The sequence below is a fragment of the Centrocercus urophasianus genome, unplaced genomic scaffold (assembly GCF_019232065.1).
Source record: "Centrocercus urophasianus isolate 14NV4802_14NV808 unplaced genomic scaffold, USGS_Curo_1.0 seq_16, whole genome shotgun sequence".
Classification (NCBI taxonomy): domain Eukaryota; kingdom Metazoa; phylum Chordata; class Aves; order Galliformes; family Phasianidae; genus Centrocercus; species Centrocercus urophasianus.
The window spans coordinates 4,228,228-4,254,682 of record NW_024884711.1 but is presented as its reverse complement, the minus strand read 5'-3'; the positions used below and the strand labels follow the sequence as shown (position 1 = coordinate 4,254,682).

Below are 26,455 nucleotides of genomic sequence, written 5' to 3'. Positions count from 1 at the left end.
ACCAAAGACATGGCAAAACACAATTTAAACCAAAGGTTAATTATGCGCAGATAAGAATATTCCATTAATCTTTTAAAAATAACCACGTAACCATATGACTTCACCTATGCTATCAAATCTATGACCTTAACATGCAACAGCTTAACTAAGTTTCATGGGATGCTTCTTATGAGGTATACTTTATAAAAAAAAATGAGTTTAATAAAGCTTGACTGTATGGGAAAAGAAACAAAATCCCAAACAAAACAAAATGTAGGCTAGGTGAAGGGAGAAAACAAAAAATATATACCATGCATATACCTTCAGGTTCATTGTTTGAATTCAAACTTGAAATGGTTATTTAGCAAAATGCCCTTTTCCAAACTATGGACCTATTCAGCAGAAATGATAAATAAATTTTAAACAGCCTAGAAAAAAATAAGCATAGCTTCTATAGTCGGGGGGAGTGTAGGGAAGGAAAAAGAATAGGCAAGTTGATAAAACTGCTGTGGTCTGCAGAAGTTAAGGGTTTGTCAGTTTCTCCATGTTGGGGTAATTCAACTTATGCCTGATGCTACTATTCTGCACTCCCACTTTCCAGTATTTCCAACCCAGATGCTGGAAAAACCTTTCACTGTCCCCGAGATTTTTAGACTATTTTCTACAATACATCAGAAACTGGAGAACTTCACTTCTCAAAATACACAGGAGGAATATAACCTCTCATTATTCTAGCTTATTTTTAATATCTTTTTGTCTGACCTGCAGAGCATACCACTACAGCCTAAATAAACCAAACCCAGTGTAATATCCTGAAAACGTTATTTTAAGAGCAACACCATTGTCATGCTGCTCTTAACACCACCATCAGCATCAGATCCAAACACCGAAAGCTAGATGATTAATTAAAAGGGGCAATTACTAAAACAGTATTCTAAACTGACAAAACCCTCCCAGTTCTGCTGCCTTCTGAGTAACAGTTGCATCATGGGAGTCAAGTGCAGCATGTGCAAAAAAGCAAGCCAGAATTTCTGCTGAATAGGGGCCTTAAAATGAGGTGTGTAAAACAGGTGATCAAACAATGATGTATACACAAATTCTGTAGACTCTTACCACCAATGGGGTTAGCAGACTGTGATCCTGAACAAGTGTAAAGGCAGGATTGGGGTGGGGATTTATAGTCCATGAAGAGGGAGGGAGCAGAGCAGATTTAAAAATGCATGGCAAACGGAAATAAGAAAGCTTTAGTCATTTCACACAGGAAAAAAAGCCACAAGGGGGTTATGCTAAAGCAGTGCTTTTAAGTAGCTTCCAAAATTGAAGAATTAAGTTCAAATGCCATGTACAAAGCAGATGAAGCAAAGCTGCACAAGCAAATTACAATTCTTCAGCTTTCTTATCAACAACTGGGTAACACTGAAGAATTAATTTCAATTAAACATGAAACTGTAGCTTTCAAATTACTTTAAAAAAATACTAGGTTGCCAAAACAACTTCAAAATTTCAACAGCTGAACAAAAATTACACACAAGGCCAAAACATATTTTTGTTCAAGACAGACAGTAAAGGAACTGAGCTGCAAGTGCGGTGGATGACCAAAAAAAAAGCAAACAACTTTCACAATGGCACATTTGAAAAGACTTGCATATAATTTAGGGTTTTCCTCTTTCTCAATTCATATGAAGTGTAGCAGTAAGAATTTGTTTCCATTCAAAAATTTTATTCTTTCTCCGAACGAAGACTAATTTAATTTTAGCATATTAACTGACAACCAAATAGAAAGGGACAGGAAAAAACTGAGCCATTTTTTCCATGGATAAAGTAATGGGATGCAGGTTGTATAGATATTTACTTTAGGCAGCAACTTAATAATTGAGGTAAGTGGAGGAGTAAAGCCCTTCTAAAACCTTAAAAAGCATCATTTGTAAAAGCATTCAGATCTGCAAGTCTTTCACACAATGAGCTTCGAACAAAAATACTGAATAGCTTTAAACCTAAATTTACAAAAGCATCTGTGTTACAGTCTTTTGTTGTTGTTTAAGAAATATTAAGCTTAAATCTAATATAAATTATTTCCCTGCCACAAGTGAGGAAACTAAACCAGCCCCAGCTAGGGAAACATCAAGAATCTCGCTCCATGCAATGCTGTGAAAATTTTTATTTATATAAAGAAGCATCATCTAAACAGCAGGTATACACTGCCTGACAGCTCTCCTTCACCTTATATCTGTCCTGTTTACCTTCTTTAAAGTGTATCAGAATTCTTGTTCTCCCCAACTTACAGGTTATAATGAGCTAACTGAAAGCATCAGTTCTGAACAGATGTAGTGATAAAAGGCACTGAAGATGCATTCTTATATTTAATTTTTACACGTTATCACAAGTAAACACATCTAGTTATTTCAATATCTATTCAGCTCATCTCTTTTTATATTGATACAGTAAAAAAAAAAAGAATTCTCTTGCAAAAAAACTGTCATCATCTGCAAAAATCAAACTGCACATGCTTCAGTTTGTTTCCTTGGATTTGTAGTCACTTATGTGTGACATGATGTTTATCATCAGAAAAGTCGTAGATCACTGCTTAAATTTTAAATTCCCCTCCCTCCAGTTTATTTCTAAGAATTTACTGCATTTCTTCAAAGACAGATCAGCTCCTTCCACGTATCAGTGGAAAGATACAGATACTGCTCACTGCTCTTACTAAAGTAGTTTTTAGGTCATTTGCTGTCCCTACTTTGCCCTTAAAGTATTAATCCAAAAATTCCTTGCTTATGATAGAGTTTAGTTGACAATGGGAACATAGAACAAGTTTTGCACAACTTCCGTCACAGCCAATAACTAAGCTTAGCTTTCAACCACAAGTAATCATGGGACCAGGTAACTGTCCATGAAAAGTTTACTTAAGAGCATTTCTGTTATTTATTTCATTACTTTTTATTTATTTGCACAGTGTTGGTTTTTGGGTGTTTTTTTTTTTTTTAGAATTTTAATCCACAAAACCTGAAATTATTGGATCAAATTTGATCCAACTATGTCTGATGGAAAATGAATTCTACAGAGTAGAATGGAACTGGAAGTGCTCAATTAGCAAAATAAACAAAAATTTTTCTACCTTTTTAACCTCTAAAATTCTAGTTAGGAGAAATGCAGTCATCACTACAAAGAAAATAAACATTTCTGCCATAAACCATAGAATTAAAGAATTTTACTCAAAGTAGATAAAGTTAGTCAGAAGAATAATTATTACAATGGCCCACTGAAAATCTATGCTACTTATTAGCTTTGTAACATGAAATCTGTCAAACTATAGCCTTGGTTAATTTATTCACATTAATTTTATCATTCATGTCCATTCCTTTCATTAATTTAATTAAATTCAATTTAATTAAAAGATGTTTAATGCATTTCACTAGATGAGACAAAGCTGAAAACCTGGAAACAATATAGGTATGTTTTTAGAAGAAGCTGGCTGTAGGCATCAGGTAACAAACTGCCATAGGTCTGCCAGTGTCAAAGAAGGCGAGATAGAGTCAGGTCTCTAATTAATGACAGGCAGCTCAACTAGATGAGAAATTCTCCATTTGCTTTTGTTTATGAGCACACAAGAAAATTACTGGGGATCAGCTAGCGTACAGCAAATTTATTCTTTACAACTCCAGGTTTCAGCACAAGCTACAGAACAGACTGTCTGGTTAGTGTGTAGCGTTTTTTGTTCCAAAGAGATAAGAAAAGGGAAGGTAACGTCTGTAACACAAAAAAGGAGTAAATATTCAAGGACCAACATAGTGGCCTAGCTTAAAATGAAATTTGCTGTTTCTGGCTGAAGATATGAGACTTTGAAAAATGAAACACTAATTTTTCAGGTTAACACTGAAGACACCATTCAGCCTACACATTTTTCTGAGTTATTTCTCCACGCATTACATATAATAGACACAGATATTTACTGGTGTTGTGTGTTAAGGATTTGGGGAGGAGGGGGAGAGAAGAATGTTGAGGGGTTATAATTGAAGAAAGAATTTAAGGGTAAGGTTTGCTCCTTTTTACATGATCTAATTGAACTGACAAACCAAGACCTAGCCTACTATTTTGCCCAGAGAAAAACAACATGAATTAGAAAAGCATGCAAATACCACTGACCCAAAACACTGAAAAAATACCTTCATTTTTCTCTGGCGATGATGAACCTAAGGCACAGAACAACAACTCAGTATGTAGCTTGGTTTTTTTTAAATTAACTTTGACTGTAGCCATTTGTCAATGAACGTTTGCTAAAGCATTTGGCCTTTTATCAGGTTTATCTGAGAAACAGCAAATACATACGCTGAGACTGAGAGACCACTTTGGTTCTGCTCCGTCCTCTGGAATCTGTTTTAGAATTTCCAATACCAACAGAAGGTGTTGAAAGCTTTGTTCGTATACGACCTATAACAGAAAAGTTGCATTAAGTTAGTTTTTCACAGCAAAGTAGAAAGTAAAGCATTAGTGGCATTTACTAATATGTTCTTAAATTTCTGTACATAAAAACAAAGCACAATGTAAAAGGTGAAAATTCACTTGGGATAATTAGTAGAAATTTGAACATATTTTAAGGACTTAATAATTGAGGGTTCAGAAGACTTCTCTGATGCTACATGCCTCACTAAATTATTTGCATGTTACATTTAAACGCCCTGAACTAGTTAGTTCTTGCTTACTACATGAATATGTTGATCACATTACAAAAAGGCAAATTTATTAAATATATAACAGGCAATGCAGCTGCTAATATTGCAGATTTGGTCTGTTCATTAGTACCTGTGTTTATAATTCTAGTTTCACAGTCACAAAACTACAAAACTAGCCGTGTTCAACTTCTGAATAGGGTTCTGAGATTTTTTCCTAAATTCTGTGTTCTTTTAAGAAACCTGAAAACTGTCTTCCCTATTACTGTACTGTTTCCCTGACCATGGTAAAATAGACTTCTATACGATTTACAGCAATTAGTATTAATAATATTAAGTAAATTTAAGTCTCAGTGTCAGCATGATATAAAAAAATACTATTCCTCTCAGCAGAAAGAAGAACTGACAATTCCAAAACAATAGAAATCACTTCTTTCTAGAATGCCAGAGGTTGAAGTTTTTTGCACTATTAGCCATGTCCCTCATAAATGTTCAAAGAATATTAAAATTACCAAGGAACACAGAGGGAAAAAAAACAACACCCAAAACCCTCCCATAAAACTGTGCTAACCATGCTTCTCAGAAGTTTCACAAACAAAACCTACAAGGTTTGAGCATCGTGGACCTAGCTCAACGAGTAATTCATTTTTTAAAATAGAATAAATTAAATGCTTTCTAGACATGTGCAGTCAATATTAGACCCAGAATAACTAGGCACGCAGACTATTCTTTAGTTCTAGTCTCTTTAAGCTTTCCACACCAGAATTTGGAGACCAACCAAGTTAATATTATTCATCCAAGTAGAGGGAATAGCTATAGATGAGAGTCTATAAGAAGAGAACCAGAATAAAGGAGGTTATTCACTAAACTACCAGAAGAAATACGTTAGCAAGATTGGTTAGATTAAGTACTCCAAACTCTACTAGTTATCCCCATGCAATGGCAGTATTTTCCCAATGAGTGCTGTGAGACTGCAAGGCATGTAGACTGTGTTCAGAATTTGGCCCCAAAACATAGGAATACAGAGTGCCACTATTTCACTGCTGTGTTAAATCACCAATTGGAACCTGGTTCAATTTCATCAAAGTGAAAAATAAAACTAGAACGGCAACAAGCAGTTTGTATTCGTGAGGCAAATAAACTGCTATCTGTCATTAATGACACGTTTAAACAAACAGCACACTGAAAATTGATTCACAAGTCTCAAAAAGATGAATAATAGCAGCACCTGTTTCCCAGAGCATGAGCATATTTGATGAGATTATCTGTGACTTGCTTTAAAAATAAAATAAACACAAAACTATAAAGCTCTTATATTTTCACACTGAAAATGTTAAGCAATGATACTTCTATTGCAGATTGCTGATGAGTACTAGAGAATTAATTTAAAAATACTACACGACAACCAAGTATTAGATGCATAAGCTATCTGGAGTTACATATCTCCACAACACCCCAAGAAGACCACATCGTACTTTCAAAGCTTAATTTGTATCAATGAAAATATAAAGCTGAAAATATTAGCTTTTCTAACAAAGTATTTTCTTACCATCTTCAGAAGCTGTTCCTAAACAGAAAAAATAACAAAATACATGATATTCCAAACAACAGTGTGCATCTTTAATTCCTTTTCTGAGATAATCTTAGGAATCTTGACAAATTCTACCAGATCAGGAAGAGGTCTAAAACCTGGATTACAATTCCATTATTGAACTGAAGCAGAATTATCAAAAAACTCCCGTGCTCCACTTTCAGTGATTTACAGGAATGCAACACACAGCACTGCCTTCCAAACTTGTCACAAAAACACAAGGAAAAAAATAGAAAAAATAAGTTAAGGCAACTAAATGAGATCCTGACCAAAACAGACTTTATAAATATTCTAGTGCAAACTTTTCTGATGTAAAACATACTACTATAGTTATCTCAGACAAGAACACACCACAAGAAGTGTGTTTCACACACTGGCCAGTTATAACTCTTCAGAAACCCCACCAAGGAGAGTTTCTTTTTGATGCATGATCACTTTCAAAATCTACATGAGATTAATTTTTGTTCAGAGAAGTGAGCAGATAGAACAGGAGCTTGCTGAAACAAGATCACACTTGAACAATTACGTCAACTTTAACAAGGCTACACTATGACAAAACGAGTGGGACAAATGTGACATCGGTGCATACGAATCAATGAGAAGCTATCTATACAGTGCTCCATTTCTCCAAGCTCCTCTGAAACAGATCTGATGATAATAGAAAAATATACATACAGTAACACTGTTAAAATGCTAAATGGACTAAAAAAAATAAATACTCAAAGGGCAAGTCCATTTTTCTTTTCATTCTATACTGTTCCAGCATATCTGACTGTGACTTCTTCATATTGCAATATCCTTAATATAAGTCACCACTGTTAAAACTTGCCTCTAAACTTTAACTCAGTGTACATTTCTTCATAAAAATCAGGTACAGAAATACACATGTAGGAGTGCCTCAGTTTTGCCAAATCAAATTTGCTAGTCTGTGTTAAGAAAAAACATACAAACAAAAAAAAGAACAGAAAACCCAACATTCTTTCAGAGCTTGATCTTGGAACATTTAAGCCAGGCTAACAGCTAGCTCTCATCCTAGGAGGAGTGGTGCTGCTTCTCTTTTATCCACCTTTGTAACACCAACCAACCTGTCTGGACAGCTAAAGGTTCACTGTCAGTTTCAAGAGATTAAAAAAAAAAGAATACTTTCATCTCTGTTCTATCTAATTACCTTTCTGGAATTTCTTCACCTACAGAAGTTCATAATGGAGTACTACAAAGCATGAGTGAAAGAAGTCATAGAAACAAGGCCATGATTAGCAGTAGAAAGAAAAAAAAACTTCTTGCAGGAAGCAGTTAGATCAGAGCAGCTGTATAATAAACTACAACTGGAGAGTTAAGATGTGTTCATTCTGTCTCACATCCATCTCTGCAGATTATCCCACCAAAAAAAAAAAATAAATCATTGCTCTCATCAATTGTGGAGCACTTCCCCTTTTAAACAGATGTATGGGACACCTCCACAAGCTATGACACAAGTCCTTAAGAAAGCTTTTTCCTGGTGACAACGTGCAAAATGCACACAGCAAGTGCTCAGCAGTCTAAATCCTATTATGTGCAATACAAGGAAACCCAATATGGAAATAAGTAAGATAGATACTAAAATACTGTACCAGAAAATCGTATTTTATTGACTTGCCACCTGCAACACCCCAAAATAGCTAAAATTCTTCCCAGAGGATCTCTCTTATGGCTACACGTGCAAGACACTGAGCTCTGCAGAGACCTACCTTCCCACTATTTTCATTTCTGTGCATATTTTGCCTGTATTCCCCCAGGAGACTCAGTATATGCTGTCTATGACAGGGAAAACATCACCTGCTCTGCTTTCAGTAAACTACTCATTCTTCTAAACGTGCTCTGTTAAAATGCATGTGACAGGAGTTATGAATTAAGTAGCAAATGCAATTGACTTGTAAAGTGTTTCCCAACAAGAAATTACCATTACCAGGCATCGACACGGGAAGCATTACTTGCACACACCTGAAAAAGTCTAACAAGTACTATGAGAAACATGATTCTCAATTGCCCTTCAATTATGATAAAAACATAAGCCAACCCCGTCCATGTGCAGTGAACTAAGAAAACATTAGTGCTAAAGCATAGCTGGACTACTTGGTAAGCTATTTGAAAAGGCAGGTCTCCTCAACAAACTATTCTTTAATAGAATTGCACTGAATTACGCGACTTACAGGGATGTAAAGTTAAGCACTAGACCAGATTCTGATGGGAGCAATTTCTAAAGAGAAAATTCTAATTTCATTTTAGAAATTCTTAATTATCTGCTTATTCTGTTTTCCAAAGGCTATTTTGCCAAAAACTCCAAAACAACACAAACAAAAAAGCTGACTTCAGAGATAGAACGAAGAAATACAACAAAACTAGACCTTGTCACAAAAAGAAATTTAACTACAGAATTGCTCTGTAATTTTTTTCCTATTTGGAGTAATAGCAAAATTCTGATAAAAGTTTCTGTTGCTGATATATTCAAAACGTTGACAAATACATATACACAACATATATATTAAGACTTTAAGATTACATAGGAGTTAATGAAAATAGTACACGTTAATCAATAGACAAACACAGTAAACATTAAATATTTTACATAAAAGACACTTTAACATAATTAATAGAATTAGAGGACAGACTAAACAATTTCTTACCATCCATCTTGTCAGAAGTATCCTCTTTGTTGAAAAAGCAAGCAAAGAAACATGGAAAACTTAGTGTGTTAGAATAAAGGTGTTCACAGCAGAGTCATAAAACATTAATTAAGGAAAATACATTAATATTAAATACTGCAGACACATCTATCTAACTTGTGCACATACAAGCTAACTTAAGTAAAACTGGTTTCTGTCAGCCCAAGGAACAATATTACAGAGCAAGGCACAAGTAAGTACCCTGCATGGGGATGCTAAACCTATTATCCAGATTTGATCAAGCCTTTGTAGTAAAGCATTTGTCTACTGTTTCATGCTTGGCTTTCAGCATCAATATACATTTGTATCATTACTGAATTACAATATCTTATGAAATTTGCTCCTCAAGATGGGCTAAGGGACAGGAAGGGAAGAGACATCACAATAAAAACAGAGGCAAAATGGGACAAAGTTCCACTCAGGTTTAAAAGCGTTAAAGATTCACAAGTTCAGCTGGAATTGCTTATTCTGACAGTAACAATCTGAATTAAAATATTTAATGTGCAACAGATATAATTACAGCTCAAGTCTCCTCAACAGGCCATTACCCATTAAGGATGCCAAAGCTAGTCAACGTTCAGAATAACTAAAGAAGGTCCTCCTGTATCTAGAAGACTCTTAAAGTAAATAACAAATACAAATGATTTAAAACAACAAAAACACACATAGATACACATAATAATTCTTATAATAATTTGCTAAGAGACAGAGACAAATACTAATTACTACGCTTATGAACTTGTTCTCTTAGGTTCTACATTTTGCAGCTATTTTATCAAAAGATAGATGTTACTTTTTCAGTAAGGGTGAGAATGAATCAGGATCAAACTGAGAAGTATTCCTTTTGTGGGACTGTTAACAAACCTTCACCATCATTATCTTTGTACAATCCATCTATAACAGCATTTCAGTTTTCTATCTATCGCTACCTGTCACATTATCTTGCCATTTCAATTCAACACTGTACTCTTTTCCACAAGTCACTGTATTCACTAGCAAGGCAAAACTTTCCCATTACTCAGAACCCTCAAAAGAATTTGACATGGACTTACAGACCACGTATTCACCACTCCCCATCTACAAACTCCAATGAGAATATGCCATTTCTTTATCTCTGTTATTTCCCCACATAAAACCACCACTCTTTACTTCCCTAAAAACCTCTGTGCCCTTCTTAACTCCTGCTTCCAAATTCTGTGCATGAATCACACACACGGCTTAAGATGTTCTGAAAGCAAACCAGAATTCCAAACAAGAGCTAAATTTCTGTGAAATCTGTAATGAGGAAGTAAACCCCATGTTTCACAATGAATAAACACCAACAGATTTCTCTCTCTGCTTTCCACTTGACATTTTTCTCCTCCTCCTACTGCTGTGTTTTATTATCACTTTTATTTTCCTATGAGTCATTTCCACCTTCACCTAAGAACCAGTTATGTCCTCTTGCCCACCAAAACAGACTAAAAAATATTCTGATGTTGAAGAATATTAACCCCGCTTATCTCAGGCTTTCAGACATTATGCAAGGAGTATCAATTCTCCAACTGAAAGTCTCCCCTCCAGCAAGCAAACTGAGCAGCCTAACCCTAGTCTACACCCAACAGCTTCCCCGATCCCCCGTGTGGGCAGTAGAGGGAGCCCACACCCCATGCTAAAGTCCTGCTCCAAGCAGCGTCCTTTCTCAGCAGCACTGCAAACACACTGGGTCCACATTCAGTAGTGGTTCCAAACCACTTCAAGTAGGCAAGGATGACAAAAGAAGCAGCTCACTTAAACCTAACTAAAAACACAATCAAAACCTTGGATAACATAGCTTACATCCTTATATCCTAACATCTCCCAAGGCACAACACAAACTGAAAAGGTAAAGAAAAGGTTTGGTTTTTGTTTTTTTAAATGCTTAAAAAGGCTAAATAAAAAGTACTTTTTTTTTTTCCCTTCTTTTTTTTTTTTTTTTTAAATATGATTTCTCTGCCTCCCTTGTGACCATGACTGGCAATATCACTACTAGAATTTGCCTCCTTGGTAGTCTAGCAGGAACATAGGCTGAGAAGAAAAAACTAGCAGTGAACACTGAATCTCACCCCTACGTTAAGGATACATGCCTAGTATTCCTTTATTCTCCTTATGTGATGGTAAAATTTAAACTTGGAAGTTCTACCATCACTATCAGTTTTTCTGCAAACCTGTAATTTGCAGAGCTTTCTATGTCTAACAGCAAGCATTCCTGACAAGCAAGATTATCACTCAGGTGGAAAAAAAATACTTTCACAGAGTTTTATGAATGGACTTTGGAAGCTCTCTCCGAAATCGGCTGTATACATTTGTGCAACAGTTTGTATTCTGTGAAGAAGCCACTACTTAATACAAAGATGTCTCATTAACTGATTATTTTACAGCAGTGCTAAAGAGCTGAGAAAAAAAACATGGAAATCAAGAGTCCTGGTACTGATTTCCTTTTCACTTTTGGATGCAAAAAAAACACGATCACCATCTGCTGTTAAGTGAAGGTACCTTCCAATACACAATGTAATACCAGATTAAGATGTTTAAAGAGCATAGTATGAATATATTCTTTACATCAGTATTCTTCTAGCAGAAGGAAAATAAAACACCTAGCAAAGTTGGTAACTTACAGGAGAAAATGTGCTCTTTTACAACACTCCAGCAAAAATGACAATGAGAGTTTTCCAAAAGTAGGCTCGTCTTCCCGTAACTCTTTGAAGAAAAGCCTCAGAAATAATTCCCCAGTAAGGATAAAGATAAAGATGTTTCCCTCACCTAGTGAAGCGTAAGATCCTGGAGGCAGACCAGCTGCTGACAAGCGCCCAGCTCCAGCTGTCTGTCCAGAAGCATGGCGAGCCTTTGCCCCTGCAGCAGCATTAACATCAATGTCACTGCGAGACCTTTGCAGAGTTCCTGGGCTTGGAACACTCTTGCTGCTGCCCGAAACTAGTAACAACAACAACAAATTGTTAGTAATGAATAGAATTAATCGTATTTGCAAGGTTAATGTTTTCTACTGCTGCAGCAAACCTGCAGAAAACATGTATGTCACACAAATAAAGTTAATATAAATGCAATATTGTAAGGACATTAAATAACGTTGGACACGTTGGCATGAAACTCAGATAAAGAACAGTTCATGTTACAGTATTATTTATTGCCATTCAATATGAAATGTTACCATTTAATGCTATGTGCTCCCATTCTTCTACAATCTGCATAATTAGGAATGTTTTCGGGGTTTATTACCCCACTGAATGCTTCAAAACATGATGAAATTCACAGCACCCTTTGTGATATGGAGAGAAGACAGTATTTCCATGATTCAGCTGAGGTGAAGCTTTGGGCAAGCTGACTGAATACCTTCATTGGTTTTGGCCTCATCTTCTATAAAATATTTTTTAAATCCATTTCCTCTTACATGCTGAATGTTAACTATTAACTGAAGTTAATTTTCATTGACTCTTCCTTCACAGTTTCAATACCAACCAAACAAGCACCCTTAATTACAAGAGGCTTGTAAAAGGGAGTTCAGTGATTTCTTTGGAAAGACTTACAGAGGCACTCCATGGAAGGAGAAAGAAGAGATTCAACTTTGAAAACTGGTGACAATATCAAACTGCTTGACTTCCGCTTTATTTGATTTCTCTCACATACACAGCAGCAGCTACTTTGGAACAGATGAAAGGTACAAGGCATCTTTCACTTGCAAACACCACAAGCCCAATTGTCAGACAGAGACAACACAACAATGCACTGCTTCTTTGAGAATGGCTGTCCCATGACAAAACTCCAAGATAAACAACCAAAGAACAATTCCAATACGTAACAAATCATCTTGTCTTTTGCTCACAACTGAAAATATGTAAAATCCAAGCTGAGTAAGTGGAAAACATAGCAGTAGCTGCAGTTTGCAGACATAACATTATTCGATTCCGAAATAGGGTAAATACTTAACAAAATAAAATTTTAAGTTCCATTTAAATCTTGTAATTCAAAGAACTTTGAAGAATAAATACCGTGCACAAGATAGCACTAGCTTACCTCTGCCTGCAAAGCTGGCTGGGCTGGCTGCAGACCATTTAGAAGATAGAGGGCGGCTGAAAGACAAAATCCAATGAACCCATGAAGTAAGGGCTTTTATAAATAAAACATCCCATGTAACAGATCCAAAAGGCAATTAATACACGGTGAAATGAGAGAACAAAAAGGTTATTTATATTTTTTTTTCCTCACCCCTTCTACTTTCTCTGAATATTTTTGGAGAAAAACATTTAAAACTGACTGAAAACACAATCGTTCTTATTGGAGCATCTTTTATATTTTATGAAATTACATCTTCATCACAGAGCATTTCTCCTTTGACAACATAAACTTCAGGTCACAGAAATATTTAAGGCTGCCACTGCAAGGTCTTATTTAACCACAGAGCTGATCTTCAAAATCAGCTGTCATGCAAAAAGAGTGGGAGATAAAAATGACTGATACATAACAAATTATGGGTTGCCTGCAGTAACAAGGAAAAATGGATGAAAGAGGGGAAGCCTTTGTATTTTTAATACAAAAAAGGCAAGACTGAGAGAAGGTGCATAATACTGTGTATTTACCTGAGTTACTTGCTCAGGTGCTCAAGGATAATGCAGGTGTCAGAATTATTAGGTAATTTCTCACAGAGAATTATGTATCTGCAGCTAACTAACAACCACATACAGTGATTTCCTAATATTAATACCTGGCATTTTGGAAGCATTTTGTTGCAAGCCTGGGGTTAAATTCACCTTAAATTGAGCTCCAAAAAGTCCTAGACAACTGTTATAATTTCATCACTTACACAATCTACTGCAAATGCCATTTCATTTAAGCAGTTTCAAATAGAGCTTGTTTCTTGTTTTGTAGGGACAAGTCATCATATTTTTTTCATCCCATAATCTCCTTTCCCTTTTTTTTTTTTAATCAATGATCTAGGAGATCTGTAAGTACAGCGAAGTCAAAAATCACGGAGAATTAGACAAAGTAAAACCATGTCCCTATTTCCTAGGGTAGTAAACACAGGGAGAACTTATTATCTAGTTATCAGTACTAGAAGCTACAAACTCAGTTTTGCATAACACAGGGAAAATCTATCAAATACAAATCCAATAACATCTATCCAATAAAAAATTACTCAAGACTCAATTAAAAATACACTTCCTGAATAGTAACTACTTCTATTTATTGTTCTACCCCTTCCTTTCTGTGATATTTAAGTTCAAATATCTGCAAAATTACATGCAGTACAAACTTCCTGCAGTACAGGAAGTAACACTTGGTAGTTTAAGAGTACTTTAAAATTTTAATTTCTGTATAACTTAGTTTTTAACATTACTGGCAGGTCATTAACAACATGTTTTAACACTTTCAATTTTCAGGTAAGCAATACAGACTAATTTGAAGAAGAGTAATTAATCGTATCTGAATAACATTTTTGTAAAAAAATAAAATAATTTTTTAGACTGAGAAGTAGGTAAGTGACCCTTACTTGAGGCTCTCCTGTGAGCTAGAAGATGACCTGTCTGACTGAGGGAGAGATGCTATACTGCCAGAATTCTTCAAGTATGTCTGGAGGCTTCTTTGATAAGGCGGCTCAAGGGAATTGTACAGAGTCTCTGCTTCACTAGGAAAGTGATTTCTAAGACCCAAATAAGCCCTGTAAAAAAAGAAAACAACCAACTGTAACTGTTCTTTATTTACTTCAAAATATAGTCAGGATGTTAAAGATTACAAGGGATGAGAGCAAAAGGAACTTGAACTGGAACGACAAAGTATAAGAGAAACTCACCAACTCAGTAAGAAACCAATTAAATTGACCTGAGACATCTTCTTGAAAACAACTGAGTCTCTCTGTCCTCTGAAATTCTCCACTCACTTATTGATTCTAAGGGTAAGGAACAGTAATTCTACTAATTCTACTCTGGCCTAAACTAATGAAAATGCTAAAAAAAAATTTGATAACTTCATTTGTGAAGAAAAAAAAAAAAGAATCATTATACAGCAATATCAAACATTCTTTTTCCTATTTGATAAGAATCTGCAAATACTTTAAGAAGGCAGCAATTGCCTCTATCTTTAGAATATTTTTCTTACAATAGAAATCAGATGTTAGTTCAAGACTCTGAGAACAGACACGTAACTTTTCAATCTAACTTCTGCCCTTTCCGGTGGCTAACACATTATGTATTGTCACCCTGCAACCCCTCATGTAAAATCTACAAATTTTCAGAGCAAAAAGTAGTACAGACTTACTTCCTTGCCTCCACTCTTGCTTCTGCATCAGCATCATGAATGCCTTTCTTGATTGTTTCAACTAAGACAGCTGCATGCCTAGAAGACAAACATTCCTCATATTATTTTGCTTCTCCAAATTCAATTCTAAAGTAAGTAGTAAAGTTTAAATAGTTAAAATAATAAAGTAATATAATAATAAATAATAAATATAATAATGTATAAAATATATTAAAAAATATAATAAATATAATAATAAAGTAAAAAAAAAAAAAAGAAAGCAAAGGGAGAAGTTCTAAGGTATGAAGCAAACAAATGCTTAAGCGTAGTGATGATATAACTGCACTGCTGTAGAGGCTTAAGTAGGCTTCCCAGCTATTTCCTTTTCTGAAGGTAGAAACTATGTTTTCTGAAAAAGTAAAGGCTACAGCAAAGGCAGACAAACGCAGGTTGTTTTTTTTTAAACAAAACAAACACATGAAAACACACTTCTTGTTTTCTTTAAGCCTTTGAAATGCTGACTATGTGAAAATACAGAGATATTTCAACAGTTCACTTCCTTGAATCAAAAAGTCTCTGGAAGAACCAACGAATATACCATGTGGGAAGGCACCCAAAAGAATCACCGAGTCCAACTCCTGGCTCCACACAGAACAACCCAAAACTCTAACCCTATGTCTGAGAGCATTATTCACATGCTTCCTGAACTCTGGCAAGTTCAGTGTCATTGACACTGCCCTGGGCAGCCTGTTCCATGCTCACCGTGCTCTGGTGAAGCGCCTTTTACCAACCCCCAACCCGGCCCTCCCCTGGCACAGCTCCATGCCGTTCCCTCCCCTGTCGCTGTCACACAGAGCTCAGCGCTGCCCTCCGCTCCCTGTGAGGAGCTGCAGCCGCCACCGGGCCTCTCCTCAGCTCCTCTGCTCTGGGCTGAGCAAACCAAGGGACCACAACTGTTCCTCATACAAGTTCCCCTCCAGACCCATGCCCATCTTCACAGCCATCCTTTGGAAGCTCTTGAACAATTTTATGTCCTTCTTTATGTCCAGTGCTGGAGGTGAGGCCGCACAGCACAGAGCACAGCAGGACAGCCCCTTCCCTCTCCCAGCTGGCAGTGTGACCACCTCTGATGCACCACCTCTGGGTACTGCTGGCCCTTGGGGCTGTCGTGGCAGAATGCTGTCTCATATTCTTGCCATCAGCCAGAACCCCCAGATCCCTTTCTTTCTGTGGGGCAGCTCTTCTGCCTCTTGTCCTCAAGTTTGCACCCATGTCCTGGGCTGCCCGACCCCAGGTGCAGAACTTAGCACTTGCTTTTGTTCAACTTCACACCTTTGGTGATTGCTCAGCCATCACATGTGTCAAGATGTTCAAGATGTTTAGATGTGGTACTAAGGGACACAGTTTAGTGGGAAAATACTGGAGATAGTAGTAATGGAGATAGACTGTTGGACTAGATGATCCTGGAGGTCTTTTCCAACTTTTGTGATTCTATGATACTAAGCTCTGTCTGCCTTTAAGGGAGTCAACAACCCCTCCAATTTAGTGGCACCCTCAAACTCAGCATACACTTGAGTCCTGCTTCCAGACACCATCTCCAGACCAAGCCTTTATTTGACAGAAAAAGCACCTGATCCTGTAGAGAGGGGTGTGATTTAAAAGGCCTAAATTACATTACTGATTTTGTTAGCTTACTCTCTACATTTCTAGAATAACCACTAAAAGCAAAGGAACCAAACAGGGGTTGCATATCTCCTGTTTTTGTCATCAGCAAAATGCACTTAATGTCATTTAGGGCAGCCTCTGGGAGATTATTGATATTGAAGAGCATCACCAGACACATAGCTAATGCCTTGTGGAAGCTGCGCTACTAAAATCATAAAGTATTTGCAACATATGGTGACCAACTAGGAAGAGATTGCTACTTTCTTTGCTACTTGACTCCAGTTCAAACATCTCTTGCTGTGTGCAGGACCATCAATAAGTTCTGGTCAGTGACATCTGCTCTGCTGCTCGAGCCAACCAGGCCTTGGGCACGACACAGCAGTATCACAGTGATGACATGGGCATCACAGTGAAGTTTGAGAACCTCCCAGCAGAATTGGCAGGACAAAACTGTCTCACTGCAGAAATGCCTCTACATGAGAGCTCTGGTAAAATTGAGACAAGAAAAATTAAAATTGAGATGCCCGAATCAGAACTGTCTTCTGTTTCTGAGCCAGAGAAGCTGGTTGAGGCCTCAGGCTCCCCTCCTCATTCTCCAGGACAGGATGAGAAAGAAAAATTTGGGATGCTGTTGATAGGAAGAAAAGGATTCACTAACTTTTTCAGATGAAGAGCAATTTCTCATATGCAATATAGGAAGAGAAGGAGAAGATAAGGAGAAGAGGCAGCAGGTGGGAGCGTACAGATTTCCTACCCCTTGGTACCTAAAAGAGCCACATACCTGCTGTACTAGAAAGGCTGGCAAACATTCAATAACATAATCAATTCAAGGATTCAATTAAAAAACTTCTGTATCAATATTCATTAGTAGTTTATTACTGGGGAAAAAATGTACAGGCCCATACCTTTCCAAAGAATGTGTTTGCCACTCTTGTAATAACAGGTCTAAAAATTCAAAGGAGCGCCTAAGAAGACAGAATAAAACAATTTAATTAATACTCATTTCTCCAGTGTGCTTGTAGAAAAAACAGAAACTTCAGTATTTTCATTCTGAGGGAAGAAATACTTAACATAAAAGCATGTTTAACTGTCAACAGAACTTCAAACTTCAGAAATTTAAACATCTTTAGTTCAAATCATGTTATTACACAATTGGGAGATCGTAAGTTAGGTACGCATGTCTTTTATTTGCCCCTAAGTACAAGACACATCAGTAATTCAAAATTTGCACAAACTTAATCTTATCTTAATATTAAAAAATAATACATCAATACTTTAAAAAGTCAGCTATTAAGTTACACCACAATGTTTTTCTACATTGTTCCACCAGCATTGTTTTTCTGTCCCAAACACTATTCCCATCCTTCCACAAGTCTTTACAAAGTACGTCCCATGAAGGAAAACATGACACCATGACACCATTAATATGGGGACATACACACAGAAAGTACTCCTCAGTCTTTCCTGGCACTGAATATAACAAGTTATTTAACTGTATTTATTATAATTCAGAATACCTGACAAAACAGCAGACACACGTTAGCAAATGCATATTCTGAAGTATGTCTGAAACTAGATCCTGGTGAACAAATCAAACTGGCACAGCTTAGGAAGGTGTTTAGATAACTGAGACTTTGAAAAGGTAGTAGACTCTATGGTATAGAACTCTTATATTTTCTGGATATTTTTCACTTTAGACCTGTTTTACATCATTTTTCTTCTGGCCAAATTATTTGGGCACGTATAAAACGTGGCAAAAAAAAGCCCTGAAAGGATTAGAAGTTCTTCTCATTATTGTAACTAATTTAGTTGTTTTGTGTTTTTTTTACGAAGGCAGTAAGTCAGTATGAAATACAATTTTGGCTGCCTTCACTGATGTGAAGATCGTGAACTGAAACCATTTTCCTTAACAAAGCTGACGTAAATGGAAATGCTGAAGCCTGCCCAGTGTTTTAAAGTAAAACAGCAAGTTTTAACATGTTAGTACAGTTTGGGTTGAGATAGTAGTTGCTTCGGATGAAAATGCAGCTTAAGAAGAGTAAACAGTGTAGGTGCTCATTTATTTCTGGTAAATACATAGCTATATTGCACTCATGGTTACTGTGGATCCAGAAACAGCGTAAACTGCTTTTGAGAGATTTTGTGCAAAAAATGACAGACTATCAGAAGCAACTGGAGTCATTAAAAGCCCCATCAAGTATTGAAGTATCATTTTTTGGAAAAAACATGCTAAAGACACACATCAGCACTTAAAAATGGCAACAGATCGATCCACCATGTCATACCTCTACCTCAACCCAAAGCCCAGTGCTGTGGTATGCTTATTAATCTGGCACACACAGCCTAGTTCCACTTACAAAGTCCTCCACGTGCAGTAGGCAGCAGTATAATGCAGTGTTCCTGCAAGAGCTAACCTCCCTAGGTCTGTCAGGACTAGCCCTAACTGCAGTTAATAATTCAGGCTGGTTCTTAGCAAAGACATGCGTACCTAACTTACAATCTCCCAATGCCTCTCAGTACCTGGTCTGTTTGTTCTTGTTAGCCTTAGCACCAGAGATTCAACTCAGATCTTTTTTCCTCCTTTTTGATTTTAAAATAAAAGTTGCTTTTTCCTACAAGTGTTAAGAATACTTTAAATTAAATTCTGCAGAAGGACACAGTTCACATCCCTGATTATGTCAGAGAACACTATTCCTTACCAATGTCCAAGTAATTTTGCTTAAATTCATTACTGTTGCTCACTGGAACACACAGTTCCTTGTTCCTTGAGAGCTGACAGCTAAACATTTGTAAAGCTGATTACTTTCAACAAACAGTTATCGTATTTAGAAAGCAACAACCTCAATAATTTGCTATTTGAGTATATTGTAACATACCTTCTAACGGCAACCGATTTTGAGGTACAGTTGCTTGTTATTAAAGGTATGAGTCGGGGCACATGGGTATGCTGAAAAAAGTCAACAAAGTAGTTAATGACAAAAGTATTCCTGAGTCTGCACAGTAACAATTAACTCAAACAGAATCAGAAACAATACAAATCACAATTGGTCTCTTATTAGTAAGCTACATATAGGAGACTACTGCTAGCACACGCATTTAGTAAGCTTCTGTTCATTTTCACAAGATCAAGCAAAATGTGCTTCCAACAAGAGTCAACAACCACACCACGATGTGCAGTGTTTAGCTGTGCAAAGTCATGTCTGAAGGCTCAAATGCAATTTTCTCCTCAGAAGAGTTCTAAACAGATTTTTTTGTTCATTTGTTTTTCCTGAAGGAAAACTAAAGGCACAGCAGTCATATAATCAGAGTTACAGAGCAAAAAGAAACCTGAATCTATGGGCTCTCTTTTAAGGTTCCATCAATATGGTTAACATTAAAAACATGAAATTATTTTTAATGCAAAATATGTCCATAAAACAATAAAGCTATGACATACAATATAAACAAACTTACGTATGAAATCTAAATGTAAACACCTAACATTCTCATGGAAAAAGGAAATCCTTGAACTACCACTTGAAGCGTTTAAGATAAGCTACATTAAATCCAGATGCAATCATTTAATCCAGAATTAAAAGAGCCTTACTTCAGCTCATTTTATTTTAGACATAAAGCAGTAATATGCTTTATAAAGCACTTTAATTCCAAGTAATATGATTAAACAAATGCACTTTCTGTGAATTTCTTTATTCCTTTCTTGAATAAATACATCAAATGATTTGCATAACAGCTCTGCTTACATTGCCAGAGCTTAAGTCTATAGAACCTGCTTCAAAGCTACAGTTCTGCAAAACTGTTAGCATCTCATGTATCACTCTTTTCTCCTCAGTTTAATGTCACAGGATATAAACACAGAAATCAAAAGAGCCGACAAAGAATTATCAGCTCTCACAGTGCTGCCAGCTTCAGAATTAGCAGGGAATGAGTCCAAAAACTCACGAAAGCCTAGCAGCTGCAATTGTTCCTACTGTTTTTTGGTGTTTTGTTTATGTTTCCATAGTTTTAAATGGCCTGTAACTGCTACAAGAGAATAACAAGCAATACTGGGGAGAAAAAATACAATGGTTTCATGTATGAAACTTCCATGTTCCAAATCTGCGGAGATATCAACTCCGTACTTTCTGGAGTATGTTCGACAAAGGACTCAAAGGCTCAGGCTTGCTTTTATTCAGCTAAAAAGCACAAAGATGTGAACTAGCAGTCAGTGATTTCTGCTATGAGTTTTTCGGCACACATCAGTCATAATGGCTTAGGATTTAATACTGATCACAAGGTTTCCTTCTCCTCACATAATCCAAGGGGGAGAGGTCTGCAGACAGGAGGACTGCATTTCGCTCAACTCTGATTTTTATTTCTTCCATTTTAACACTGAGATCTGAATTTTCTGACTGTCAACGCACCCTGCATATGCAATCTATTTATTGAGGATTTCAACAGAATGGGTAGGATGTTCCTGCTTCCATGTTTCTAACCCTGTATGTTAAAGGATAGCTAAAGATAATAGAAGCTTTACAAAATCAGCTGTAGTTGATGCACAGATTCATCTTCAACTGAACCAACAAAACCAATTTAACATAATTTAGTGATTTTTTAAAATTTCATATTGCTTTCCTAGTGACTGATTTGCCACCGTAAGTAAGAAGACAGAGTTATTTTCCTACATATCTGAACTCATCTAATTTGACTGTGAACAATATTCTTCTCTCAGAGAGAACTGTAATCATACTATGTAAGGATGTATTCCTTCCTCAACTCCATGCCATCAGTCATCTCAGAATGTACTGTAAAACTCTGGGAGGGAAATACTGATACATTTTAGCCCAAGTGCTGACGCAAAGGTGATGCAGAAACTCTCAAGAATACCTTCTTTGAGGCATGGTCAGACAATGAAAACTTCAGATTCCAAGACATAATGAGCACAGCAACAGAATGTGTGAGTGGTCAAAACACTTAAGTTCCTAAAACTTCAGAAAACTACAACTGTGACACTGTTACACTGATGACATCAAACAGAACTAAGCAACTTGCATAAATAACTAAAGAACAACACAGCATTTAACTGGAAATTAGAAACTACAGGCAACCTCCCTCTCCTATACAAAACATAATATGGCAGTACAAGTTCCAGAAGTCCAGTTAAGTATATTGGCTCAGACACAGGTTGTTAGTAGATGCTTAAGGAACAGACAATAAAAAAAAACAAAGCTAGCCTACAATATCCTCCTCTATGTATTACAGCTTTAAGGAATCAAAAGCTTAGAAAGTTCTCAAACTCAAGGATTACAAATCTCTGTGGCACTCTTCTCCAATAAACTTGTGCCTTCTGAACTTATCTGTACTTGTCTGAGCTCTTCAACATTCTGTTATGAACTCCATGGAATAAATAAGTAAATATTTATTTCGTATTCATATACGTAATACACACATGTAAGGAGATATTTTGTATACTGATGTACATCAATGCCACATATCAATATACGCACGTGTTGATACTAAATGTGTTATAAATGATAATTCTCTCGCGGAAAGAATTTTATCCAGTAATCTGTTATAAGCTTGCTGACTGGTAGCTTACTCTGTCTTTTGCAAAAGGTCAGATAAGTTCTGAAATTGCCTTTTTTTTATTATTATTATTATTAACACTGTAAAAATCATGAAAACAGACTTGCTTTTTATACTGATAATATCATTACCGTGATAATGTTGTCTTACACCAACAATAAACAATACTTGTCTTCTCAGAAGAAAAATTATTCATCCAGTGCTAAACAGTCTTTAAAAAGTTACTGGATAATTCTGATATTTCCAACTTGGTCCTATCTCTACTAAGAGCAGCTATCTATTTCTAGCAAACACAACTGAGTGGAACACCTACCCGAATAATGAATCTAATGGCTGCACACCCAGAAGTTGCCATCACTTTGGCGCTGTTGGGGACCAGATTAAAAAGAGTAGGCACGATAGCTTCAGCGCCATGATCAAACTTGTTTCCCAAAACAGTTGAAAGATGGCTATATAGGAAAAAGAAATGGAGCTGATTAGTCAAAATTAATTTCTTAGTTACGTAGAATGCACAATGAATTTTGTTGTTTTAACATTAAACAGCAGAATTTCTCATTTTCATTATTTCCAAGCATTATTTGGAAGCATAGGATTTGCAAAACATTTTTATTACTTAGCAGACACACTAGAAGATTTAACTATGTAACTTTATTTCGTAACGAAAAACAAATACCACAATATGAAAAGCTAATATTCTCATCAAAATGCTGGCAAAACTGAGTTCATCATAGTAAGCTATCCATAAAAATGTACTCCATTTTTTCAACGTTGTAATTTCAATCCTAACAAATACGGTAACACATACAGCACAAAGTAACATCATTGTCCAGTGGTGACAACAAATGCTTCCAGGCAGACTGTACATATAAAAAGAATCTGGAAGTGACAACAAATACATCACTGTTTTAGGGATCATGAAGAATTCCTAACTTTTAGGTCTGGATGAGGACATGACACAGTATGCTTATGCTACTGTCGACTTCACATTAGGAAACAGTAATTATGTTCTCAAACCCTGAATTTCCCTGGCAAGGACCGCTGTATGTTCCAGCAGCATACCACGGTCTGTTCTATCATAAGGCCTAAAGAGCAAGGGTGAATTGGGTGAATTCTGGGACATACACAGCCACTGCATACCAATGAGCAGATTAATGCCTTTACAAAGGGGCAAAAAGCCATAGAAAAGATGGAAATAGGAAAAACTGCCCTGCTGTAAACATAGGTCTTCCCCCTTTCCCCCCATCTTATACCCCAAAATAATGAGGGCAGAGTCTTAATTCTGTTTGTCAGGGCTCTTAAGACTGTCACGGAAATTTAAGATTATTGCCTCATCAAAACGTACAAAGTTCTATTTAAGCTTTCACTTGAGTTTTACCTTTTTAATCGCATCTCAGACGATTCAAGTCAAGTGGAAGGGCACAAAGCGCACTGCAGCTCACTTTTATAGTCACAGTAAAGTCCTACGCCAAACACTCAAACTTAAGTGCTTTTAAGACTAAGCCCTGACGTTACAGCAGTACCTGCTGCAGTTTGTACTAACACTAAGCACTTGGTCTAGTGATGGTAACTTCCTCTTCACATACAGTGTTTTACAAGGATTACTGACTATATTTATCACCTAAAAGAACAAATTACTTTGAAATGTTTCTTTTACATTATCCCTATAGCATCAGATCTTGACACGTTATCAGTAATAGTGTACAGCAGCCCAGCAAGACAGTTTTTCCTGCAACACTGGTAAAGCACTTCTAAGTCGAATTCACATGGTCTGGATGAAGAGCTATGAGATATGGTTTAGTGGCTTGTGGTAGCAATGGCAATGAGAGGGCGGTTGGACCAGATGATTTGCAGGTCCTTTCTAACTCTGTGACTCTATGACACTAAAATCTAGCAATGTACACAAACAAATGTAAAACCATACTTACGCTACAGTAATACAAGCTTCTCTAACCACCTGGGATCTGAGATCCTTGGCTGACAGCTTAAACGCACCGTCCAACAACCGTAAGTGCTGGAAAAATCCATCATACTGTGCAGCTCCAGCAACAAGCAACGACCGTACTTTCTTGAGCTAAAAAATGCAAGGTGTCCAGTTTAGCACACTACTAATACATATTCTCTTTAAAAATAATAATTTTTAGAAGTATCATATTATTGTAAAAATGTACATATGTACGTCTCCAGTTTCAAAGTTGAAGGCAGCTCTTGAGACAACTGTGCATGAAAATGTTTAAGTGTATGAGTAGCGTGTCTGTCTCCAGCAAGGTCTAATTCCACAGAAGAGGAACATTATGTTAGTCAACAATAAGGAACCTAAAGCAAATCACATTTTCAAGTGTACGGTAGTAACTTAAAAACAGTTAAAAAAATTATTATGTAAATTCTGGAGATAGAAAGTCTTAAATCTCAGTCTACAAATACACACATACACAGCTATGTTCACATACCCGTTTCTGAATACTTACTAAGATACCCAAACTAGATGAAGAATATAGCTGCCACATACACACAGACATTTTAATTCCAGAAGTAAATGTTACTGCAGCCACACAAGGGATACCAATGCTAGCAGTTTACCTGCAGAGTATGTAATTTTGAAGAAATGAAGAAATAAAAACCCAACAATTATGAGGCCTTTTAGAAAAGCTTCCACTCAAACGTCAACAAAAATATACTTCAGCCCTTTAAAAAACACTTGTCCAAAGCTTATTCTGAAATTATTTGATACATGGAAGCTCGTGGTTTTAAAATGTAAAATAAAATTGCCTTTGAGTATTGTGAGTGCTATCACTAAGAAAAGCATTTTCAAATATGCAGTCACCCATATAGTGGAAAATGCAACCACCCACACTTGGAATCAGACAGAAAGTTTACCGCATTGGTTCGTTGATCCCAATCATGTTTGTCATCTGAGAGGATTTCCCTGATTTTGTTCAACGTTTCTTCAAGTTCTCGACTCGAATAGATCTGGAATATTAAAAACACAGAAAAATTCCCAGTTAACATGATGAAGGAAGCTAGTTGAAGACGACTGAAAATTCCATTGTAATTCTGAAAACCTTGCCCTTCCTATACAACACCAGAGAACTATGCCAGTGGTATTAAAAGCAATTTAAAGCAAATACTGAGGATAGTACTAAGCAGCGAATGCTCACTAACAGAAAAAAAGAATCAGTATGTTCCTCAAGATTTCACCTTTCATTAGAAATTCATCTTTCGTAAGAATTTCATTACCTCATATTTTTTGGCCTTTTTTTTCAGCTTACAATTCACTATGATTTTAAATAATCTGCTGTTCACTGAATATGCAAAATTTAAGGATTTTTTTGTTTTTTTCCCCAGCTTCAGAATAATATGAAGGAGATACGAAGTAAATCATTGAAAACTGCTCTGGCCAGAATTTTTTCAACAGCATATTTTATGCTAAGGACTTCCAGTTTCTTGCACTCAAAGTAGTTTACGTAAACATACTGAACTACATTCAATTGCTCAGACACAGGCATCTGGTAGCAAGTGAGACATCAACATGGGGTGCCAGATATTCTGCAGGACTTCCAGAAGACCTGTGCCCTATAAAGTGGAAGTGATCATTAGAACTTATGTAGAAACTCAACACTAGTGACTGATTCTCACTAATTACTTGCTTAAATGCAAGGTATTACTTTTGTATGTTCAAGAGCACAGAGTGTGTAGTGGAAATGAGGACCAGTGGTTAGGAACACCTCACTTTGCACTTTCACTCTGGTCCCTTGCACACACATCTTTCATTTTATTCTGCAGATTTACAAATCTCTCTCTTCTGTTTTACAGTTAAGCCAAATCCACACTTTTCAGAAAATAGTTTATTTTCCCGTGCAACTTCAAACGACCAGCTTTCCAATGTCCTGACTATACTAAACTAATTGAAGTTACAGTAGCTACAGTAGACTAATTTCTACCTTTTCTCCTATGCTCTGGCAACAGAACACAGTAATGAAGGCCTGTGTATTTCATGCTGCAATACTTAGGATGTGGAAAATATC

At 36.4% G+C, this 26,455-nt stretch overlaps 1 protein-coding gene across 8 annotated transcripts in view; it reads right to left on the bottom strand.

The window, feature by feature from the left end:
* The window catches only part of CLASP2 (cytoplasmic linker associated protein 2), a 130,256-nt gene that overhangs the window by 39,987 nt on the left and 63,814 nt on the right, over positions 1-26,455 (bottom strand). For 5 of the 8 annotated variants that reach the window (XM_042816974.1, XM_042816972.1, XM_042816977.1 and 2 more), the window contains 12 exons: positions 25,308-25,400; positions 24,359-24,504; positions 22,747-22,882; positions 19,748-19,818; positions 17,777-17,836; positions 15,228-15,305; positions 14,464-14,631; positions 12,990-13,045; positions 11,721-11,891; positions 8,901-8,924; positions 6,196-6,213; positions 4,306-4,407 (listed from right to left, as the gene is read on the bottom strand). In XM_042816974.1, the coding sequence (XP_042672908.1) occupies positions 4,306-4,407; positions 6,196-6,213; positions 8,901-8,924; positions 11,721-11,891; positions 12,990-13,045; positions 14,464-14,631; positions 15,228-15,305; positions 17,777-17,836; positions 19,748-19,818; positions 22,747-22,882; positions 24,359-24,504; positions 25,308-25,400 (1,123 nt within the window). The remainder of the gene's footprint in view (positions 1-4,305; positions 4,408-6,195; positions 6,214-8,900; positions 8,925-11,720; positions 11,892-12,989; positions 13,046-14,463; positions 14,632-15,227; positions 15,306-17,776; positions 17,837-19,747; positions 19,819-22,746; positions 22,883-24,358; positions 24,505-25,307; positions 25,401-26,455) is intronic. The other 3 variants (XM_042816975.1, XM_042816978.1, XM_042816973.1) reach the window with 2 other exon arrangements.